The sequence below is a fragment of the Gigantopelta aegis genome, chromosome 6 (assembly GCF_016097555.1).
Source record: "Gigantopelta aegis isolate Gae_Host chromosome 6, Gae_host_genome, whole genome shotgun sequence".
NCBI classification, from domain to species: domain Eukaryota; kingdom Metazoa; phylum Mollusca; class Gastropoda; order Neomphalida; family Peltospiridae; genus Gigantopelta; species Gigantopelta aegis.
In genome coordinates, this window is record NC_054704.1 from 8,795,739 (window position 1) to 8,815,947 (window position 20,209).

A 20,209-nucleotide genomic window follows, 5' to 3' on the forward strand; every position below is an offset into this window, starting at 1 on the left:
TGGAAACTACCCACTTACCTTTAATTATGTTCTTTCCTTGTATTCGTTTCTTTTTAGCACTACTATTTAAAAAAAGACAGGACAATGCATACCACGACCTTTGCTATACCAGTTGTGCGACATGCCTAGAACGGGGAATAAATCAGAATGCATTATGGGCGATCGATGCTGCGATCCATCGTATCTCACGCAAGTACAAGAAGCTGCCTCTCCCATTCACTGTTTGATAAAATATCAGAGCTTTGAATACGCCAGTGACAGAGAACTGGCTGGAACGGGGGTGTACATGGCCTATGCATGTTAGTCAGAGACGTGGGGGGGGGGGGGGGGGGGGGGGGGGGGGGGTCGAATATGAACCTAACGGACCCTTTTGTCTACAAAGAGTCGGAACATAACCCAGCTCTAAGGCGCTTGGTCACGACTGGTGTATCAAAGGACGTGGCATGTGCTTTCCTGTATGTGGGATGATGCATCATATAAAAGACCCATCGCTGCTAATAGAAAGGTTATGTGGTTAAGCAAAACAAACTTTTGCCTACACCTATATGAATAGCCTAATATTGCACTGTAAAAAAATATGCTTTGCCTCATCGGGGTGGGGGTTGGTTCATTCGAACTTCCTCCCGAACCCCGCAGCCTATATCCCTGTTACTGAACGTGTATACGTTAAAAGTTCAAACCCAGAGTCGGATATATAACACAATCAATATACAGCACTCGTCTGAACCGGCATCGGTTACGAGAAGCAGGTACGTGCTGGATTCGATCCCGGTATCAATGTCATGTAATCTGAGTGAATGCTAACGGATGAATGTGGAGACATAGATCTACATTAACGTGTTTCTCTTTAACCACGTACTAACAAGCAACTCCTAATTACCCCTGTACACAAAACACACTTGAGACCTATAAATGTGTTCCCTGAGACGCGTGCATGGACGGCTAAACCTTTAAAATTAATTATATTTCTAAATTACATCAAAAGTGCATAATGGCAGCTACCCGCCAAACATTTTATTGTTTTTGTTTTAGAATTTAAACTTGTGACTTCAACGTTTGATGATATCTGGTGCTGTATCATATATTTTGACCTTGTGCATACTTTGTCATATTTATTTTGTTAAAATCTTGTCATATTTTTTAAAAATTAAAATCTTTATCATTTAGATGGAAAGAAAACCCCAACCAAAAACCCCAAAACGGATTACGAACTGTACTCATAACGGGTGCCACCAATGGGGCAGATTATATTCATTTTTCGCGAGCAAACCAATCCTTGGAGTGGCAGTCATCCTACATCCTACAAAGTAGGATATAGACTTATTGTTCTGGGAGTGGCAGTCATCCTACATCCTACAAAGTAGGATATAGACTTATTGTTCTGGGAGTGGCAGTCATCCTACATCCTACAAAGTGGGATATAGACTTATTGTTCTGGGAGTGGCAGTCATCCTACATCCTACAAAGTGGGATATAGACTTATCGTTCTGGGAGTGCAGTCACCCTACATCCTACAAAGTGGGATATAGACTTATCGTTCTGGGAGTGGCAGTCATCCTATAAAGTAGGATATAGACTTATCGTTCTGGGAGTGGCAGTCATCCTATAAAGTAGGATATATACCTATCGTTCTGGGAGTGGCAGTCATTCTACAGCCGAAATAGGATATAGGCCGATCGTCTAGGGCCTCTACGAGTCCAAAACATTGGAATCGAGAGTACTCGAGGGTCAAACTCGACCCGGACCCGAGTACCCGACAGTTACACTAGATGGCAACGAGACTAAGGAATAAAGTAAAATAGCATTGATTGTGCATCTTATTTCCAGCGCTGAACATGGGTCATTATATTGCATTCCACACATTCGACTTTTGTTTTCCCTTCGTGTCTCATAGCCCTATAATTTAACCTGCGGAAAGCATATGGCAAAATGACGTAAACAAATTAATTAAATAAGAATGCTCTAGAAGTCATCCTACAAAGTGGGATATAAGCCTATCGTTCTGGGAGGGGCAGTCATCCTACAGACGAGGTAGTATATAATGTAAGTCTATCGTTCTGGGAGTGGAAATTATTATACAAAGTAGAATGTACGTCTATCGTTCTGAGAGTGGCAATCATTCGACAGGACCGGCCTCGGTGGCGTCGTGGCAGGCCATCGGTCTACAGGCTGGTAGGTACTGGGTTCGGATCCCAGTCGAGGCATGGGATTTTTAATCCAGATACCGACTCCAAACCCTGAGTGAGTGCTCCGCATGGCTCAGTGGGTAGGTGTAAACCACTTGCACCGACCAGTGATCCATAACTGATTCAACAAAGGCCATGGTTTGTGCTATCCTGCCTGTGGGAAGCGCAAATAAAAGATCCCTTGCTGCTAATCGGAAGAGTAGCCCATGTAGTGGCGACAGCGGGTTTCCTCTTAGAATCTGTGTGGTCCTTAACCATATGTCTGACGCCATATAACCGTAAATAAAATGTGTTGAGTGCGTCGTTAAATAAAACATTTCTTTCTTTCATTCGACAGACGGGGTAGAATATAAGCCTATCTTTTTTGGAGTGGCAATCATTCTACAAACGAAGTAGGATGTAAACCTATCGTTCTGAAAGTGGCAATCATTCTACAGACGAGGTAGGATACTGACGTAGGAAGCGGGAGGGGGGGGGGGGGGGGCGAAAGGGGGGATGTACCCCCCACTTTTCAGATATTTTACTTTATATTTGCTTTATAATTGTGTAAAAGTGTGTAAATATAAAAGTGTGCCCTCCCACTTTTTGGCACTTTCCTACGCCATTGTTAAGGATATAAGCCTATCGTTCTGAGAGTGGCAATCATTTTACAGACGAAGTGGGATGTAAGCCTATCGTTATGGGAATGACAATCATTCTACAGACGAGGTAGGATGTAAAAATATCGTTCTGGGAGTGGTAATCATTCTACAGACGAAGTAGGATGTAAGCATATCGTTCTAGGAGTGGCAGTCATTCTACAGACGAAGTAGGATGTAAGAATATCGATCTGGGAGTGGTAATCATTCTACAGACGAAGTAGGATGTAAGCATATCGTTCTGGGAGTGGCAGTCATTCTACAGATGAAGTAAGGTTGTAAGAATATCGTTCTGGGAGTGGTAATCATTCTACAGACGAAGTAGGATGTAAGCATATCGTTCTGGGAGTGGCAATCATTCTGCTGATGAAGCAGAATATAAGCCTATCGTTCTGGGAGTGGCAATCATTCTCCAGATTTAATTATTTTATTTAAAGGGTCGCAGAAAGAAAGAGGCGTAATTTAGAAAACGAGAACAAGAATGGAAACGTCATCTGACGGTCTAAGTTCAGTAACTCTTCACAAACTTGACGCGAAATAGGAATGGAGTGTTCATTATGTACAGCTTTATTTTGTCTTATAGCGCTTGTTGTTGTATTTCTGATTGTTGTAAGTTATCTTATTAATTAAAATGCAACATTTTAGACGGTTTTATTATAAACTTCCATTATGCAATCAGGTGACAGTGTATTACTATGTGATTTACTGTTTGGAACATCGTGTAGCGTACTGTACAGTACACTGACACTCGGAGCAGTGTCTGTTGACAGTGTTGTTGGTAGTCTGCGCGGGTATTCAATAATTGCATCACTTCAGAACATCGGAAGTGGGATACATATAGGATATACATTGTGCTTCTTAGATACACTGGGTTGTAGGATCGGTAACCCATGATTGGCAGATCTATGCAATAACTTGAATAAGCAACATGGGGAAAGATTTAGCTTAGTCGGTAGAATGCACTGAGGTGGATGATTATTGCCACTGTGTGGGTCATAGGATCAAACTTCCATAATGGACCCATTGAGTTTTCCATCCCAGACAATGGTCCACAACTAGTATACTGAAGGTTGTATGGTGTGCTGTCCTATCCATGGCGAAAAGCATATGAACTATTTTTAATGTAAAAATGTAGTGTTTCCTCAAAAAGCTGGATCAGATGTGTGACATATAATAGCCAATAATTAATTAATCAGTGTAGATGTGTAATTAAACCATAGTTTGACAAATGTTTGAGAAAGTCATTAGCCCTCACAGTAGCTTTGGCCCTATGCATTGTCGTAATACAATTGATAATTTTCACTAACCAGGACCGACAACTAGTGGGATTGTCAAACCCTGTTAAACACACTTTAACCTATTCAGTTGTTTTCAGTGCGAGCAGGTCACCACATTTCGAAATGACAGTTAAGTTTGCCTTCTACCAACTCTTCACAGTTGTTGGTTGATTTGTCCTTAACTGTGTAGTCAACTAAAATATTTAACAACTTGCTCCATGGAAACATTAATTGAATGAAAGCAAACACCCAACTAAATCATAAATGTCATATTTTGTAAGCCAGCCATTTAGTGGCTTTATAACAATCTGCACACTACAATTATTTTAAAAGAACAAAACTAAATAAATAAATAAACACTGTTATTATGATTATAATGGCCCATATCCAATACAATATAAACAATAAAACAAAACTGATGATCTGTGGGACTATTCCATTAATATACTGTAAATCGGAAAATGTTGGCAAGCAATAATGTTTTTAGTGAAATTAGTGGGGCCATTTAAGATGCTAATTTACAGTTATGTACAACACTGATCCAAAGACATTTTATGCGATTGTTTTGTCTGTGATTAACTGAACACACAACAATAATTAAAGGATATCAACAGAGCCATCACAAGTACAAAATATTGAAATCAAGTTCTCGAGGGTCAAACTCAACCCGGACTCGAGTACCCGACATTGACACAAGATGATAATGAGAATAAGGAATAAAGTAAAATAGCATTATGCGTCTTAATTCTAGCATTGAACATGGATGCCAAATCATGCCATTGTATTGGATTCCACACATTCGACTTTTGTTTTCCTCCATGTCTCGTAGCCCTATAATGTAACCGGCGGCAAACATGCGGCAAAATGTTGTTAGACTCTGCCCATGCCTAAGTACTCGTGGAGACCCAAAATAGCAAACAACAATAGTTAGCATGCATAACAGTAGTTAGTATCACTAGATGTTTTTTTTTACAAAATGTATATTAAGTTGTCTGTAAGTGTGGCACAATATCAGAATTGGTCAAAAATATTATTTCAGTTTTACGTTTTACATCGCTAATTAATATGTCGTATTTTAGGATTTCACTACATTTTAAGATTATAAGTATATGCTTTTAAACAGGTTTTTCAGTGAAGTGACAGTCTGTTTTCTTGACATATTTTGAACAGAGTCTGGTGATAATGTACGTCATGTCTGTTCCATACCCTGACTTGGGTAGATCAGAGAATGAGAAGTATTTCGTCAATCCAAGTACCAGTGAAAAGATTCCATTTCCCACCATCCATGACCCGGCTAGTGTGGATTTATCTGTCATAGTTCCAAGCTACAATGAGGAAGACAGATGTAAGTCGGTTATATCATTCTTTTTGTCAGTTGTATACATGTGTAATGATAAAAACAACTGATAGTAAAGCTGCAAAAAATAGTTTCAGCCTATGAAAATGGACACTAAGTTTAGTTAATATACAAACCTGTAGCACATTTGGATAAGGTTGTAACAGAGAGATGCTAAAGTCTGTGATGTTTAACCAGGGAAATACCATCTAAAAATAGACTAGAGCTTGTTTCAATAACCATTAACTCTCAGACGTGCATTTTTAGAAATCTTGGATGACCAGAACCACTTCAGGTGTATCAAAATGAATATTCAAAATAATAAAATGTAAGTACTGTAATTTAAATGATAAAAAATGGCTCTAATAGTGAAAAATATGTTGTGGTGTTTAAAAACTAGGGTCTTTCACTTTAAAGAATCAGGATACAATATTTGAAATGTCAATATACTAATGATTACATTTCAAGTGTCTCCATGTATGAGGTCTGCTATTCCCTGTTTAAACATTGTTGTTAAACATTCCACTGTCTCCACCAAGTATATATATAACCATATGTTTGACACCAAACAGATGGTGGTACTAAACCAAATAACTTCCGGTGCACCCAACTTGTGATAGAGCAGTTAATACCATAAGTCCAGTCATTGGTGATAAATGTGAATGTGTTAAGTTTCATCTGGGCATAAATGTATGCAATTTTATTTCATCTAGTACCACTGTGTCAAGTAACCTTGTGCTTGAATGTATACCTGTGAAAAAAAGTACTGAACTTTTTTTCAGAACTAGGGTGGTCATAGATGCTACATATTGTCTCTGAAATGAGCAGCTAGACCCCCAATTTTTTATGATTCACTTTAAGGGTGAGGGTGGTAGTTGCTATACCTGTGGTGTTTATGTTGATTGAAACGCTGCAGGTAGGAGTTTTAGCCACATGTGTTACTATTGTTGTCTATGGGATTTCATTTGGTGGAATATACCTTACAATGCGTTTACATTTTGTTTCAGTACCGGCGATGCTTGATGAAGCTCTGGACTATCTGGAGAAAAGACAGGTGTGTAGTGGTAGGAATCTTAAAGAAAGTTTTGTATTCTATAGATAAGACCAGTGGTTGAAATACCGCCATCCCTTCTGAATTTTGCTGGTCAGAATATTGGTTTGCCTACCGTCCCATCTAGCTGAATTATGATTATAATATGTTTATTATGACTGATTGTGCAGAGTTTAATTTGGGCTGCAAGAATTGGTGGCTTGCTGAAATTTGAGCTAATTTCGACCCCAGTTGAATATCATTAGTGTATGGATTATAGAAAGTTTAGGAGTTTTTAGATATCATTAGTAATAGACTATTAGTCTGTGAATTAAAAAATCAGTTATGTAGCAGAAGAAACTCTGAGGGTGAACTCAAGTCAGAGTTGTTTGAATCATTAGAGGATGTAAGACCCTGTCAAGTGATTTGATTAGGAAACAAATGTGTTGTTTTTCGGTAAAGCTCAACCAATAATTTTTAAACATTATAATAAATCATTGGAACCTTACTACTTAAAACATTTTGTAAATTTATACTGTATCAAAATGGCAAAGAAATTATATTGAAGTTTTTTAAAAGTATTAATGTGGAGAGTGGAAAATATGAATGTGAGTGAAGTAGTTATTTGGAGTATGATGTTCAGAATCAGTGAGGAGAAGATCTATATCATTCAAATTAATTTCACCATTACATGTATACATGTAGCCATTTTGTTTCTTCAGCAAAAACATCGATCCTTCAGCTATGAAATTATCATTGTGGATGACGGAAGCAAAGACAGGACAACAGAGGTAGTATTTACACTGGAAAGAATTTTATTTTAGCCAATGTTCAGGATTGTTCTTTTTTGACAAATTGATAATTTGTAAGTTTATGCAAATTTTCATTAGCCAAACTCACAAAGTATTTTAGCCATTTTGAATAACAACAGGGTTGCCTTTTGTTTAATAACATAAAGTAGGTCATAATGACAAAAAAGCTAGGACACTACAGCACTTGCTAATTTTCGCTGTTATAAAATTTGAACCCTGTAACAGAAATTGTAATTTCTCTGAACTGAACACCTTGGGACCAATTAAAATGTTCAGTTTTGAGATTTTAACAAATAGCCTTTGCAACCTTTTTACTTTAACTTTTGATATAACCAACATGAAAAAGTTTGTTAAATTGTATTTAAAAAGCAACAATATCCAAATAAAAGTGTAAACTCTTTATATAGATTGCAGTGAATTAAATTCATGGTTGCTTTGTCCGTTACTTCTGTAAAATCATTAGATAATCAGCAAAATATTTCTTGGGAAGAGGTAATAATCTCATTCCAAATTTAAACACAGTGCACATGTTTATTTCTGTTACAAACATAAAGGTATTAAGTGAATGTCATGCACTTTTTATGGGATAAGCAAACTGTAGGTAACAGAGACTAATTAGAGCATTGTTCAACAGATGCCTAAACACCATAAGACTTTGACACTTTACTGGTATGGTCGAGACAGGCGACACTCTTTGAAAGTTTTTTATCATTTGATTTTAAGAGGTAAAATTTGCATTACATAAACGGGACTGGATAATTGGTTTGGTATTCAGAGTAGTGGGGTTTCCAGTTTTCAGGGGTTAATTTCAGTCATTTAAAGATGCATAAAACAATAGACTGTGAAATAAGTTTTGAGGGAATTCCATTTTACTGAGTTTAGAGAAGTTTCACTGCAGTAAGATATTTAAATGTTTTGAGCTAATTTATGGAGATGCTAATAAATTGTTACTAAAATCTGCATTGAATATCATTTGAACGTGGTTGGACCTGTTCAGTGACTATCAAGAGCTAATTTATGGAGATGCTAATAAACTGTTACTAAAATCTGCATTGAATATCATTTGAACGTGGTTGGACCTGTTCGGTGACCATCAAGAGGTAACTTATGGAGATGCTAATAAATTGTTACTAAAATCTGCATTGAATATCATTTGAACGTGGTTGGACCTGTTCAGTGACTATCGAGAGCTAACTTATGGAGATGCTAATAAACTGTTACTAAAATCTGCATTGAATATCATTTGAACGTGGTTGGACCTGTTCAATGACTTGTTCAGTGACTATCAAGAGCTAATTTATGGAGATGCTAATAAACTGTTACTAAAATCTGCATTGAATATCATTTGAACGTGGTTGGACCTGTTCAGTGACCATCAAGAGCTAACTTATGGAGATGCTAATAAACTGTTACTAAAATCTGCATTGAATATCATTTGAACGTGGTTGGACCTGTTCAATGACTTGTTCAGTGACTATCAAGAGCTAATTTATGGAGATGCTAATAAATTGTTACTAAAATCTGCATTGAATATCATTTGAACGTGGTTGGACCTGTTCAGTGACTATCACGAGCTAATTTATGGAGATGCTAATAAACTGTTACTAAAATCTGCATTGAATATCATTTGAACGTGGTTGGACCTGTTCAGTGACCATCAAGAGGTAACTTATGGAGATGCTAATAAATTGTTACTAAAATCTGCATTGAATATCATTTGAACGTGGTTGGACCTGTTCAATGACTTGTTCAGTGACTATCAAGAGCTAACTTATGGAGATGCTAATAAACTGTTACTAAAATCTGCATTGAATATCATTTGAACGTGGTTGGACCTGTTCAGTGACTATCGAGAGCTAATTTATGGAGATGCTAATAAACTGTTACTAAAATCTGCATTGAATATCATTTGAACGTGGTTGGACCTGTTCAGTGACTATCGAGAGCTAATTTATGGAGATGCTAATAAACTGTTACTAAAATCTGCATTGAATATCATTTGAACGTGGTTGGACCTGTTCAGTGACCATCAAGAGGTAACTTATGAAGATGCTAATAAACTGTTACTAAAATCTGCATTGAATATCATTTGAACGTGGTTGGACCTGTTCAGTGACTATCAAGAGCTACTTTATGGAGATGCTAATAAATTGTTACTAAAATCTGCATTGAATATCATTTGAACGTGGTTGGACCTGTTCAATGACTTGTTCAGTGACTATCAAGAGCTAATTTATGGAGATGCTAATAAATTGTTACTAAAATCTGCATTGAATATCATTTGAACGTGGTTGGACCTGTTCAGTGACCATCAAGAGGTAACTTATGGAGATGCTAATAAACTGTTACTAAAATCTGCATTGAATATCATTTGAACGTGGTTGGACCTGTTCAGTGACTATCGAGAGCTAATTTATGGAGATGCTAATAAACTGTTACTAAAATCTGCATTGAATATCATTTGAACGTGGTTGGACCTGTTCAGTGACTATCGAGAGCTAATTTATGGAGATGCTAATAAACTGTTACTAAAATCTGCATTGAATATCATTTGAACGTGGTTGGACCTGTTCAGTGACCATCAAGAGGTAACTTATGAAGATGCTAATAAACTGTTACTAAAATCTGCATTGAATATCATTTGAACGTGGTTGGACCTGTTCAGTGACTATCAAGAGCTAATTTATGGAGATGCTAATAAATTGTTACTAAAATCTGCATTGAATATCATTTGAACGTGGTTGGACCTGTTCAATGACTTGTTCAGTGACTATCAAGAGCTAATTTATGGAGATGCTAATAAATTGTTACTAAAATCTGCATTGAATATCATTTGAACGTGGTTGGACCTGTTCAGTGACCATCAAGAGGTCTTTTAATATTTCTCAACTTATGGAGTTAGGTTCAATTATGAATTTTAAAATAGCAAAAAGATCGGTGTGGTGATGACAATTTTGACTTTAATTTTCAGACAGCTGTCTCATATAGTAAGAAGTATGGAACAGACAAAGTGAGGGTGTTGACATTTGAGAAGAACAGAGGCAAGGGGGGAGCTGTCCGCTTAGTGAGTCAGTTTTCACTTTATTTAACAAGGTGCAAGTAAATACTGTAGATCCTGAAATTAATGCGATCATAATATTAATGTGAAAAATGCGAGTTTGTGTTATTCACATTAATAATATGACACATTTATTTTTATGTTTTGTCTATGTGTCTGACATTATTAAAAAAAACCTACTTAAAATTCTAATATACATGTATTTATAAAACACAACTGGAACACAATTCATCGTAGGCGAGACAGACAAATTGTCCAATAGTCAAGCAAGATGCCAGCCAGGTGTGATGATTGCAGGGTCTTTTTGTCACCCTGTCAAAAGCCGACATGATCGCGCATGGATGGGTTTTAGCACACCAATCCTGGGGTCGACTATTTCTTTGTTTTCACTGTTCAAGTTTGCTGTAACTTTTTTCGCAAATCACTTTGTGAATTGTTCTTTCATTATGACTTTGAAATCGCCGTTTACAGATAAGGAAGATACAGTTGTAATGGTACATGTATGCTAATGTTTAGCCAGATTTAGGTATCTATACACGTTACATAAATTATTGCAAAATATGCTTTTGAGTTGATCTCACCAAAAACAGGGACTAAACTGGTTAATTGATGTGTAGACAGACCCGTTAGTGAGTTGATATTGAAGACACCTGTATCTATGATTTAACCAAAATGTACACAGATGTGTGCTGTTAGAAAATTTATATTTCCAAGGAGGCCACTCGCATTAATTTCATGTCGCATTTTAGTCTGCCCACCGTCACTCGCAGTAATTTAGGGATGCATTAATTACAGGACCTATGTATAATCTTTTACTAACTCTTCATATTATTAGTCCCCTACCAGTCCAACTGAAGGGAATATAGGTTTTGTCTTTGTCCTTCTGTCCGTCTGTCTGCCTATATATAGTTTTCTGGACTTTTTTCGCAATGGACCTCCAGATACAGAGCTGAAATTTTGTGTATGTCTTTATCATGTAATGTTACAGATCAAGAAAGTTATGGCTCTTGAATGAAAATTTGCTTCCAAAACATTTTTTGGGGTAATATCTCAAAGTACTGAGCTGAAATTTTGTGTAAAGCATTATCATACATGTACAAGTGTGACTTTCTAGGTAATTTACTAATTTTGTGTATAGCATTATCATACATGTACAAGTGTGACTTTCTAGGTAATTTACTAATTTTGTGTAAAGCATTATCATACATGTACAAGTGTGACTTTCTAGGTAATTTACTAATTTTGTGTATAGCATTATCATACATGTACAAGTGTGACTTTCCAAGTAATTTACTAATTTTTGTGTATAGCGTTATCATACATGTACAAGTGTGACTTTCTAGGTAATTTACTAATTTTTGTGTATAGCGTTATCATACATGTACAAGTGTGACTTTCTAGGTAATTTACTAATTTTTGTGTATAGCGTTATCATACATGTACAAGTGTGACTTTCTAGGTAATTTACTAATTTTTAACAGAGTTATGGCCCTTCAACTTTGGAGATACAAAAAATTAGTTTTTCTGGACCTTTTTTCATAATGCCGCAAAATATTGAGCAAACATTTTGTGTATTGATTTATCTTGTACTGCTACAAATCAAGTTTGATTTTCATAGCAATTTACCCCATGGGCCTTGAACTCAACTTGAAAAATTGTTGGGTCTGATAGGGGACATGTATTTCTTTGGCAGTACACTAAGAATGTTTGTTATTATTTAGGGATTTGTTGTATTTTTAGGATGCTAGTTATAACAAAACATTATTTTAAAATAAATCTTGTTATATAGGAATTTTAATGAACAGTTTCTTATTTATTTTAATTTCAGGGAATGTTTTCAGCTCGCGGAAAGTTGCTGCTGTTCGCAGATGCTGATGGAGCCAGCAAGTTTAGTGATGTTGTAAAGTTGGAAACAGAGCTAAACAAAATTAATAATAAGGTAACAATATTTTTGTCATGACTGCCCATGATATGTGTTATCCTGTCTGTGGGGTGGTGCATATAAAGCATCCCTTGCTACTAATGGAAAAATGTAATGGGTTTCCTCTCTAAAACTGTACGTTAAAATTACCAAATGTTTGACATGCAATAGCCGATGAGTTAAAAATCAATGTGCTCAACTTGTTTTGCATTTGCCATAGTTTGATAGCCAATGAATGTGCTCTAGTGGTGTAGTTAAACATTTCTAACTTTTTAAAATACTTTTGTCTCTTTTCTCTTGCTAAACTGGTTATTAACCGAATAGTAGTCTGTTCATTTTATATCTTGGTATTATTGACTTTGCTGTATTTCTTGTAAGTTAGGTAATATTCAGAATTATTGGCATTTTCACAAACATACAAAGAGTACTCATTGTTTGCTATTCCCGACCCACTCCTAAAGGTATCCATACAAAACTGATGATTTCGTGAAAGATATTTTTATTGACATTTTTGTTGTGTTAAAAAGTGGTTTTTGTTTTATGGTGCTACTTTCTGCTTTCACCTTTGCTCCAACAATAAGGTATTGTTAATACTACTATTGTGAACTTATGTCTATTTCAGGATAATCTGTGTATAGTTTGTGGATCTAGAGCTCATTTAGAAAAAGAAGCTATAGCTACTGTAAGTGGAACATTTTCATTTGAGTTTCAAGTAGATCACTAATTTCGGTAATATATTTATGCCAGTAATTAATTGTTTTTTTACTGAATCATGTTGCCATTTTAATTATTGTTCTTTGATAAATAATCTTTATAATCTTTTCCAACTCAATAATTTTGTAAAGAATTTATAAACATATTTAGATTTTTATTATTTATTATTGGCATTCTGTTTTGGTTTCATTATAAATAGTCTTGAGGTATTAATAATATTAATGTATATATATCCTTTGAAATACTTCTGTTTAAAATTTCATTGTAATATTTGTTTTATTTTTGTTTCAGCGATCTCTGTTTAGGACGTTTTTAATGAAGGGATTTCACTTCCTGGTTTGGTTTACGTGTGTGCGCAGTGTGCGAGATACCCAGTGTGGGTTCAAGTTGTTGACGCGAGATGCTGCAGTGTTGGTCTTTTCCAACATCCACATAGAGAGATGGTTAGTTCAGCGTAAAAGTCTTAGTTCGGCTTAAAGGTGTTTGTGTCTCTCACAACACTGTATGGTACTGCTGGTTGAAAGTTAGTCTCAACTTACCTATTATAACATATAAAATACAAACCAGGCATTGACAAATCCACTAACCCTCAATCCACGTAAGTGAATGTTTGGTCTGAGCTAGTGGAAATTATCAACTGTATTACTATAATATACTAGCCAAAGCTTCTGTGAGGGCTAGTGGAAATTATCAACTGTATTACTATAATATACTAGCCAAAGCTTCTGTGAGGGCTAGTGGAAATTATCAACTGTATTACTATAATATACTAGCCAAAGCTTCTGTGAGGGCTAGTGGAAATTATCAACTGTATTACTATAATATACTAGCCAAAGCTTCTGTGAGGGCTAGTGAGTTTCTCAAACATTTGTCAAACACTGCAAACATACCTACAGTTTTAATAAACTTGTATGTTATTACTATAACTGGTTATCACTTTAGGAAAAGTAGCAGTAACATAGCAACACAAACAGGACAACACATACCATGATAGGGCAGAGATTTGGATGGGAAAAACCTAATCAGATTGGTTCAATCCTAAGATATACTTAAGGAAAGTTTAATGCAATATTTCATAATTTGTTATTAATTTTAAATGACACTTTTCAGGGCTTTTGATGTGGAAATGCTATACCTTGCACAACAGTTGAACATCACTTTAGGAGAAGTAGCAGTGACTTGGCAAGAAATTGAAGGTAATGTGTATAGACGTCAGCTACTAGCAAACTGAACTCATTTTAGAAAACCTGGAAGATTAATAGTCTTTTTTTTTTAATATTTATATTTAAAACAGTAAATCATAACTAAAACAAAAAAGCGTAAAGCAGATATATATGAGTATGTTGAGAAATCAAATTATTTTTTTGTTTATGAGCTTTGATATATGTCTTTATCTGACAGGAACTCTTGGCGTTTTTAATATTGAAATAAACACTAACATAGAAATAGCACTGTTTCCAGCAAGTGATTGCATATTATGGTTTGTGTTTTCAGGAACTAAAATGGTTCCTGTTTGGAGCTGGCTTCAGATGGGGAGAGACATTCTAGTTATACGTTTGAGATATCTGCTGGGAGCCTGGAAAATCAACTCAAAACCAAAGACTCTTTAACATTAATCAAAACTCTCTTGGGCTTTATATTTTGGTTTATTGTTTATGTGTGTGTTTCTGTAAGATGATTTAAATAAACAAATACATTTACTATACACAGCATACAATCATTCCACATTTCATACTGCAGATACTGCACATGTATCACTCATGTTGTTATCCATTCAAAACAAATAGTGCTGTAAAAAGTACAGTCATATGTTAAAGATGTGATCATTTTATTGTTATACTCGGAAATTAGCACAGTTTTCTAAAATGTTGTGGGTTCCAGGGTCAATATGTCTTGATGGCCCCACTGAGTTATGTCCATTCCATTATTGATTCACGACATGTAATACACTGATAACCATCTTCTGAGGTGTCAATACACAAATGTTGCTTCTTAAAGTCATGTCATAAATTCTGTATGTCACACCTGGTCATGTAATACATAGTTATATACATTTAGAATTTACTGCCCATCTGTCCGAAATTCAGGTAGACATTAATTGATGTGTGCTATATAAAAACTAGCATGTGCAGCAGGATCTACAGGTATACTCATAAACTTATAACTTCCATCTGTACATGTGTAATACATATTTATTAGTGCTTTATAAATTACACATTATCTCAGTGCCTTAAATTTGCCAATTATTAGAATTATTGTAGAAAAAAAGGCACTAGACTGAATGGGTGATTATTAACCCTCTGACTACTGGATTAATTTTCGATAAAAACATGTTATGGGGTACAAATTTATAACTTTTATTCACATATTTTCACTTAAATTTTTTATAAATACATATAATAATGTTCATATGTGAATTGGTAAATATTATTTTTGTGGGTTTTTATAATTTTTATATTTTAGATCAGTTAATGTTGATTAAAATGAGGCAAAAAAATTATAAAGTCACGTTTACTTACCCGGGTATTTGTGGTCAAATGTTCAGTATTTATTTCCATTATTCCCAATAACTGTTTTTTATATCAGAATGTTTTTTGGAAACAAACTATGATTCATATCCCAATATTTCGGGATTTTTGTTGATAAAACTGTCAAATTTATTATCGAATTAGCTGTCACAATCATCTATAAATTCCTGAAAATTACCACAATGTTCCACTATTTGTTGTCAAGCGAAAATACTTGCCCAAAAAATAATTTCAACTCAAAATGTTGGCTTGCATGATGTTGAGTGAGGTATCTCACCTGCAGTAGTCAGAAGGTTAAGTTAAAGCATACAAGAATGATTTTAATTTGTTACATTTAGTAGAAGGTAAATTTTATAAAACAATGTTTTTCTTTTAGTGAGTACATTTTTAACGGTAAATTATTTGACAATGTATAGTTCTACTTTAAAGAAACTTTATCTGTAATTTGTACTTTTGTTATATAATTTATATTCTCTTATAAAAACATCTAAGATCATGAAATATTTATATTGTTTGAATTGGAAAATATAACCTTAGAACATTTTTTAATACATTTATATGACCTAGCTATTTGACCATTACATTCTAAGTCTTAACAAATGCTGTCTGTAGGAAAGTTCCTATAAAAGACACCTTTCTGCAAACAGTAAAAATGTTGTGGCAGCAGGTTTCTTCTCTTTGGTCTAAACCAAGTGTCGAGATTCCTGGTAATCTGATAACTGCTCATTAAGATGTCATTTGCAATCTTCCAATGGATAAGTTCTGTAAATATATTGGTATTTAGTAAGGCTCACAATTGACGAGAAGCAGGATGCAGTCGCCACCTAACATATACAATGTGTTTTCTGATAATCACTTGTACAAGCAGCACATGCTTTCCATCTTAAAGCATTGGTCAGCTACCATTGACATCCAGCAGCCGATGATTCATAAATCAATGAGCTCTAGTGGTGTTGTTAAAACAAAAAGAAACTTTTGGTCAGCCTACCGGGTGTTCAGATTAAGAAATCAGTCAACTAGCATTGACACCCAATAACCGATGATTCATAAATCATTGAGCTCTAGTGGTTTTGCTAAACAAAAGAAACTTCTAGTCAGCTACCAGGTGTTCAGATTAAGAAATCAGTGCCAGTTATGTCAACATTAGAACAAGCAATATTAAACGATATATTTAAAAAAACAAACAAAAAACCCAAATCAGTTTAAATTTACATGAAGGTACAGTAGAGTATGTAGCATTTACTTTGACATTAAAATGTCAGAAGCAGAGGCTGCTTCCCATTCTGCGAAAATAATTTCGAGTCTTCTATAGTATAATAGTAAATACTAATAGGTGTTCATGGTATTGGTGTATAAATAAATACATGCACAAATGTGTTACTGTGAATATGTGTGTCTGGTGAGGGTATAAAGTGTACAAAGTAGCTGGGTCATTACAAAATGATTTTTCTGTTGTGGTGTGTATGAAATGGTTAACATAAAATAAAAGGTATTGCCAATAAGTTCAGCAAAATGGACACTAAATTGTGATGTCTTTTGAATCTCTCAGGTGTTGAGTACTGTGACTGAAGTATTAAGATGTTTATTAGCACTTTCCAAATAAAAACTGATGTAAAGGCAGTCATTATAGGGAGTATCAAGGTGGTAGCTGCTTAAGAAGTTTGAATGTGCCACATTTTACAGAGAAACCCCTCAAATCTGGACCCTTTGTAAACCGAAATTCTCTCACAACCAGATGTTTTTCAAAGTCCCATTTTAAATATCAGTACAGAATATAACCTTTTTAAATTGAAATACCTCCTAAAACTTAACTTTTTACTTGTTCCCATAGGTGTTTATTTTTGATGAGTTTCAATGTATTATAATATACAGTCCCAAAAGTGTTAATGTTTTTCAACAGGTTTCAAAGCTACGAATCTGTTACCTGTGACAAATTTGAAAGGTTTTTGCTAAAGGTAAAATGCTCATCTACAGCAATTTAAACCAGTAACATTGGCAACAAATAAACTCAGAATTAAAAACCAAAATTATTCCTTTAATCAATGACAATATTTTTTTTTTAGCATTTTGTAAAGCTCCTGACCTGTGGTAATTCATGTTGTAGACACAGAAATTGCAGGTGGTGCCACCATTAAGTTTAAGCCCTCTTTTCCATCATAACATTGTAGTGTGATTAAATTAAAAATAATAATAATTTAGAAAACATTTATTCCCTGACCTTTGTTTACAATTAAACAACTTATACCATGCATTGTGCACATGAAAATAATAAAGCAACATAATATAATTTAAGTTACTGGATTATTATTATTATTATTATTATTTTAATTATTTTAATTATCTAAGGGTGAGGGATTGTTATGACATGCATTACAAAACATGTTGAAGGAAGCAGGGTGTTTGTCAAGAGTTACATACATGTATTTTCAAAACAATGTTACAATTTTATTCATGGAGTAAATGCAGCAATTCATGGTCATTTATTTACTGTAGATGATTTCTTTTTCTAGTACTTCAGTGATTTCAATAATATGTTGAGTGAAATTATATCACAGTGACAGTTATGGGAATATGTGTATGTTTGTGTGTGTGTGTGTGTGTGTGTGTGTGTGTGTGTGTGTGTGTCTGTCTTTGTCTGTGTGTCTTTATACATATAACATAATGTTATGTTCAGCGATATGAAACATAGGGTTCTGTCCATGATGGTTGGTTCTGGTTAGACCTTATTTGGCACATTAAAGTTCTGACCACCACTGTTGCTGTCAGTCGTGCCAGGCAGAAAATGTATTAAAAATAAAAAAACATTTGCTCCACGGAGGGGTTTTGGCCCCCAAAGATCCTCCATGCACACGATGCCAACCAACATTTATAATACTGTGTGAGCATAATAAAATGTTGCATTTCATATTTTGATGTGTTATTTCCACCATTTATAATTTTCTAGACAGAACCCTAGGGGAGGGGTATAAAACATGCTGAATCTTGTGTTATTTTGTTGTTGATTAGCACCAAATGCTGTGACATTTAATGTTAGGATTTTAACAAATACATTGTTTTGGCACGATATATCGAGGACTGGAATATGTCTGATTAACAGTCTGAATCTCGGCATCCATGTTACAACTGAGCAAAAGCATAGGTTTAATCATACATCACCTGTTATATGTGTATATTTCTCTTTAACAGTATTGAGAAAGACGTACACGGTGAAACCCCTTTAACATAGATCCTCTGTAACACCGGACTCTTTTCATGATCCCTTTTAAATTCCATTAACAACGGAACCTATGTAATCCAGATACCCCTTTAAAACATTACTTTTTACTTGGTTCTGTAGATGCCCGGCTTAGAGGGGTTTCACTGAATATAAAACTGTTTATTTTTATTGTAGAAAATGGCCCATTATAATGTGTTGTGTTTTTAAATGTTCAAGTATCATTTTGTCACTGCTAGAGATACTGTCTTTGTTTACAACTGTCTTGTTTACAACTGTCATGTTTACAACTGGATTGTGTTGTGTATACATACTCATACATGTATATATAATGGTGTCGCAGAATCGTGCAAGTGTAATATTTACATGTATACGACTGCTGACTGGGATAAAACAAAAAGTGAAATCCTTTCTTTGTTGGTTTTTTTATTTATACATGTATCATAAAAGGAAGATTTAAAGCCACAGAATTTAATAGAATAAGAGTCAAATTTGCAAAGGGTCATCATTGCATGTTTGTTTAAAAAATTTGCGAATGTGGCAAAACACCCACATTTATCATATATTGTTAAACATACAATATAGCTCGTATATAGCTGTTTTGGAAAGTTATACAAGACTCAGGGATAAATGCCTTTCGTATATTTGATTGTATATTATTCAGTACAACTCTTTGGTTTAGTGGTTAGTATATTAATATTGGATATTAAAGGAATGCTAAATTAAGGGTTTTTGATTGTATATTATTCAGTACAACTCTTTGGTTTAGTGGTTGGGATATTGATATTGGATATTAAAGAAATGCTAAATTAAGGGTTTTTGATTGTATATTATTGAGTACAACTCTTTGGTTTAGTGGTTAGGATATTGATATTGGATATTAAAGGAATGCTAAATTAAGGGTTTTTGATTGTATATTGAGTACAACTCTTTGGTTTAGTGGTTAGAATATTAATATTGGATATTAAAGGAATGCTAAATTAAGGCTTTTTGATTGTATATTATTCATTACAACTGTTTGGTTTAGTGGTTAGGATGTTGATATTGGATATTAAAGAATGCTAAATTAAGGGTTTTTGATTGTATATTATTGAGTACAACTCTTTGGTTTAGTGGTTAGAATATTAATATTGGATATTAAAGGAATGCTAAATTAAGGCTTTTTGATTGTATATTATTGAGTACAACTCTTTGGTTTAGTGGTTAGTATATTGATATTGAATATTAAAGGAATGCTAAATTAAGGTTTTTTGATTGTATATTATTCAGTACAACTGTTTGGTTTAGTGGTTAGGATGTTGATATTGGATATTAAAGAATGCTAAATTAAGGTTTTTCACTGGGTATATACAGTGAAACCTCGCAAAACCGGACCCTCTGTAAACCGGAATTCCCTCAAAACAACATTTTTTATGGTGGCTTTTTAAATATCTGTACAGAAGAGAACCAAACCGGATATCTCTTAAAACTTCTCGGTTTACTTGGTTCCAAGGGT

At 34.6% G+C, this 20,209-nt stretch overlaps 1 protein-coding gene across 2 annotated transcripts; it reads left to right on the plus strand.

Annotated features, from left to right (window-relative positions):
* The first annotated feature begins 3,306 nt into the window (after positions 1-3,306).
* On the plus strand, positions 3,307-19,958 carry LOC121375350 (dolichyl-phosphate beta-glucosyltransferase-like). Of its 2 annotated transcripts, none has more exons than XM_041502764.1 (10): positions 3,307-3,433; positions 5,272-5,446; positions 6,445-6,491; positions 7,190-7,258; positions 10,251-10,343; positions 12,166-12,276; positions 12,881-12,940; positions 13,264-13,415; positions 14,083-14,168; positions 14,467-19,958. In XM_041502764.1, exons 1-10 carry the CDS (start codon positions 3,368-3,370, stop codon positions 14,580-14,582), a joined length of 975 nt encoding a protein of 324 aa, XP_041358698.1. In that variant the 5' UTR covers positions 3,307-3,367; the 3' UTR covers positions 14,583-19,958. The 2 variants fall into 2 exon arrangements, with proteins under 2 accessions (XP_041358698.1, XP_041358699.1); XM_041502765.1 differs by lacking the exon at positions 3,307-3,433 and adding an exon at positions 3,564-3,615.
* The last annotated feature ends 251 nt before the right edge of the window (positions 19,959-20,209 follow it).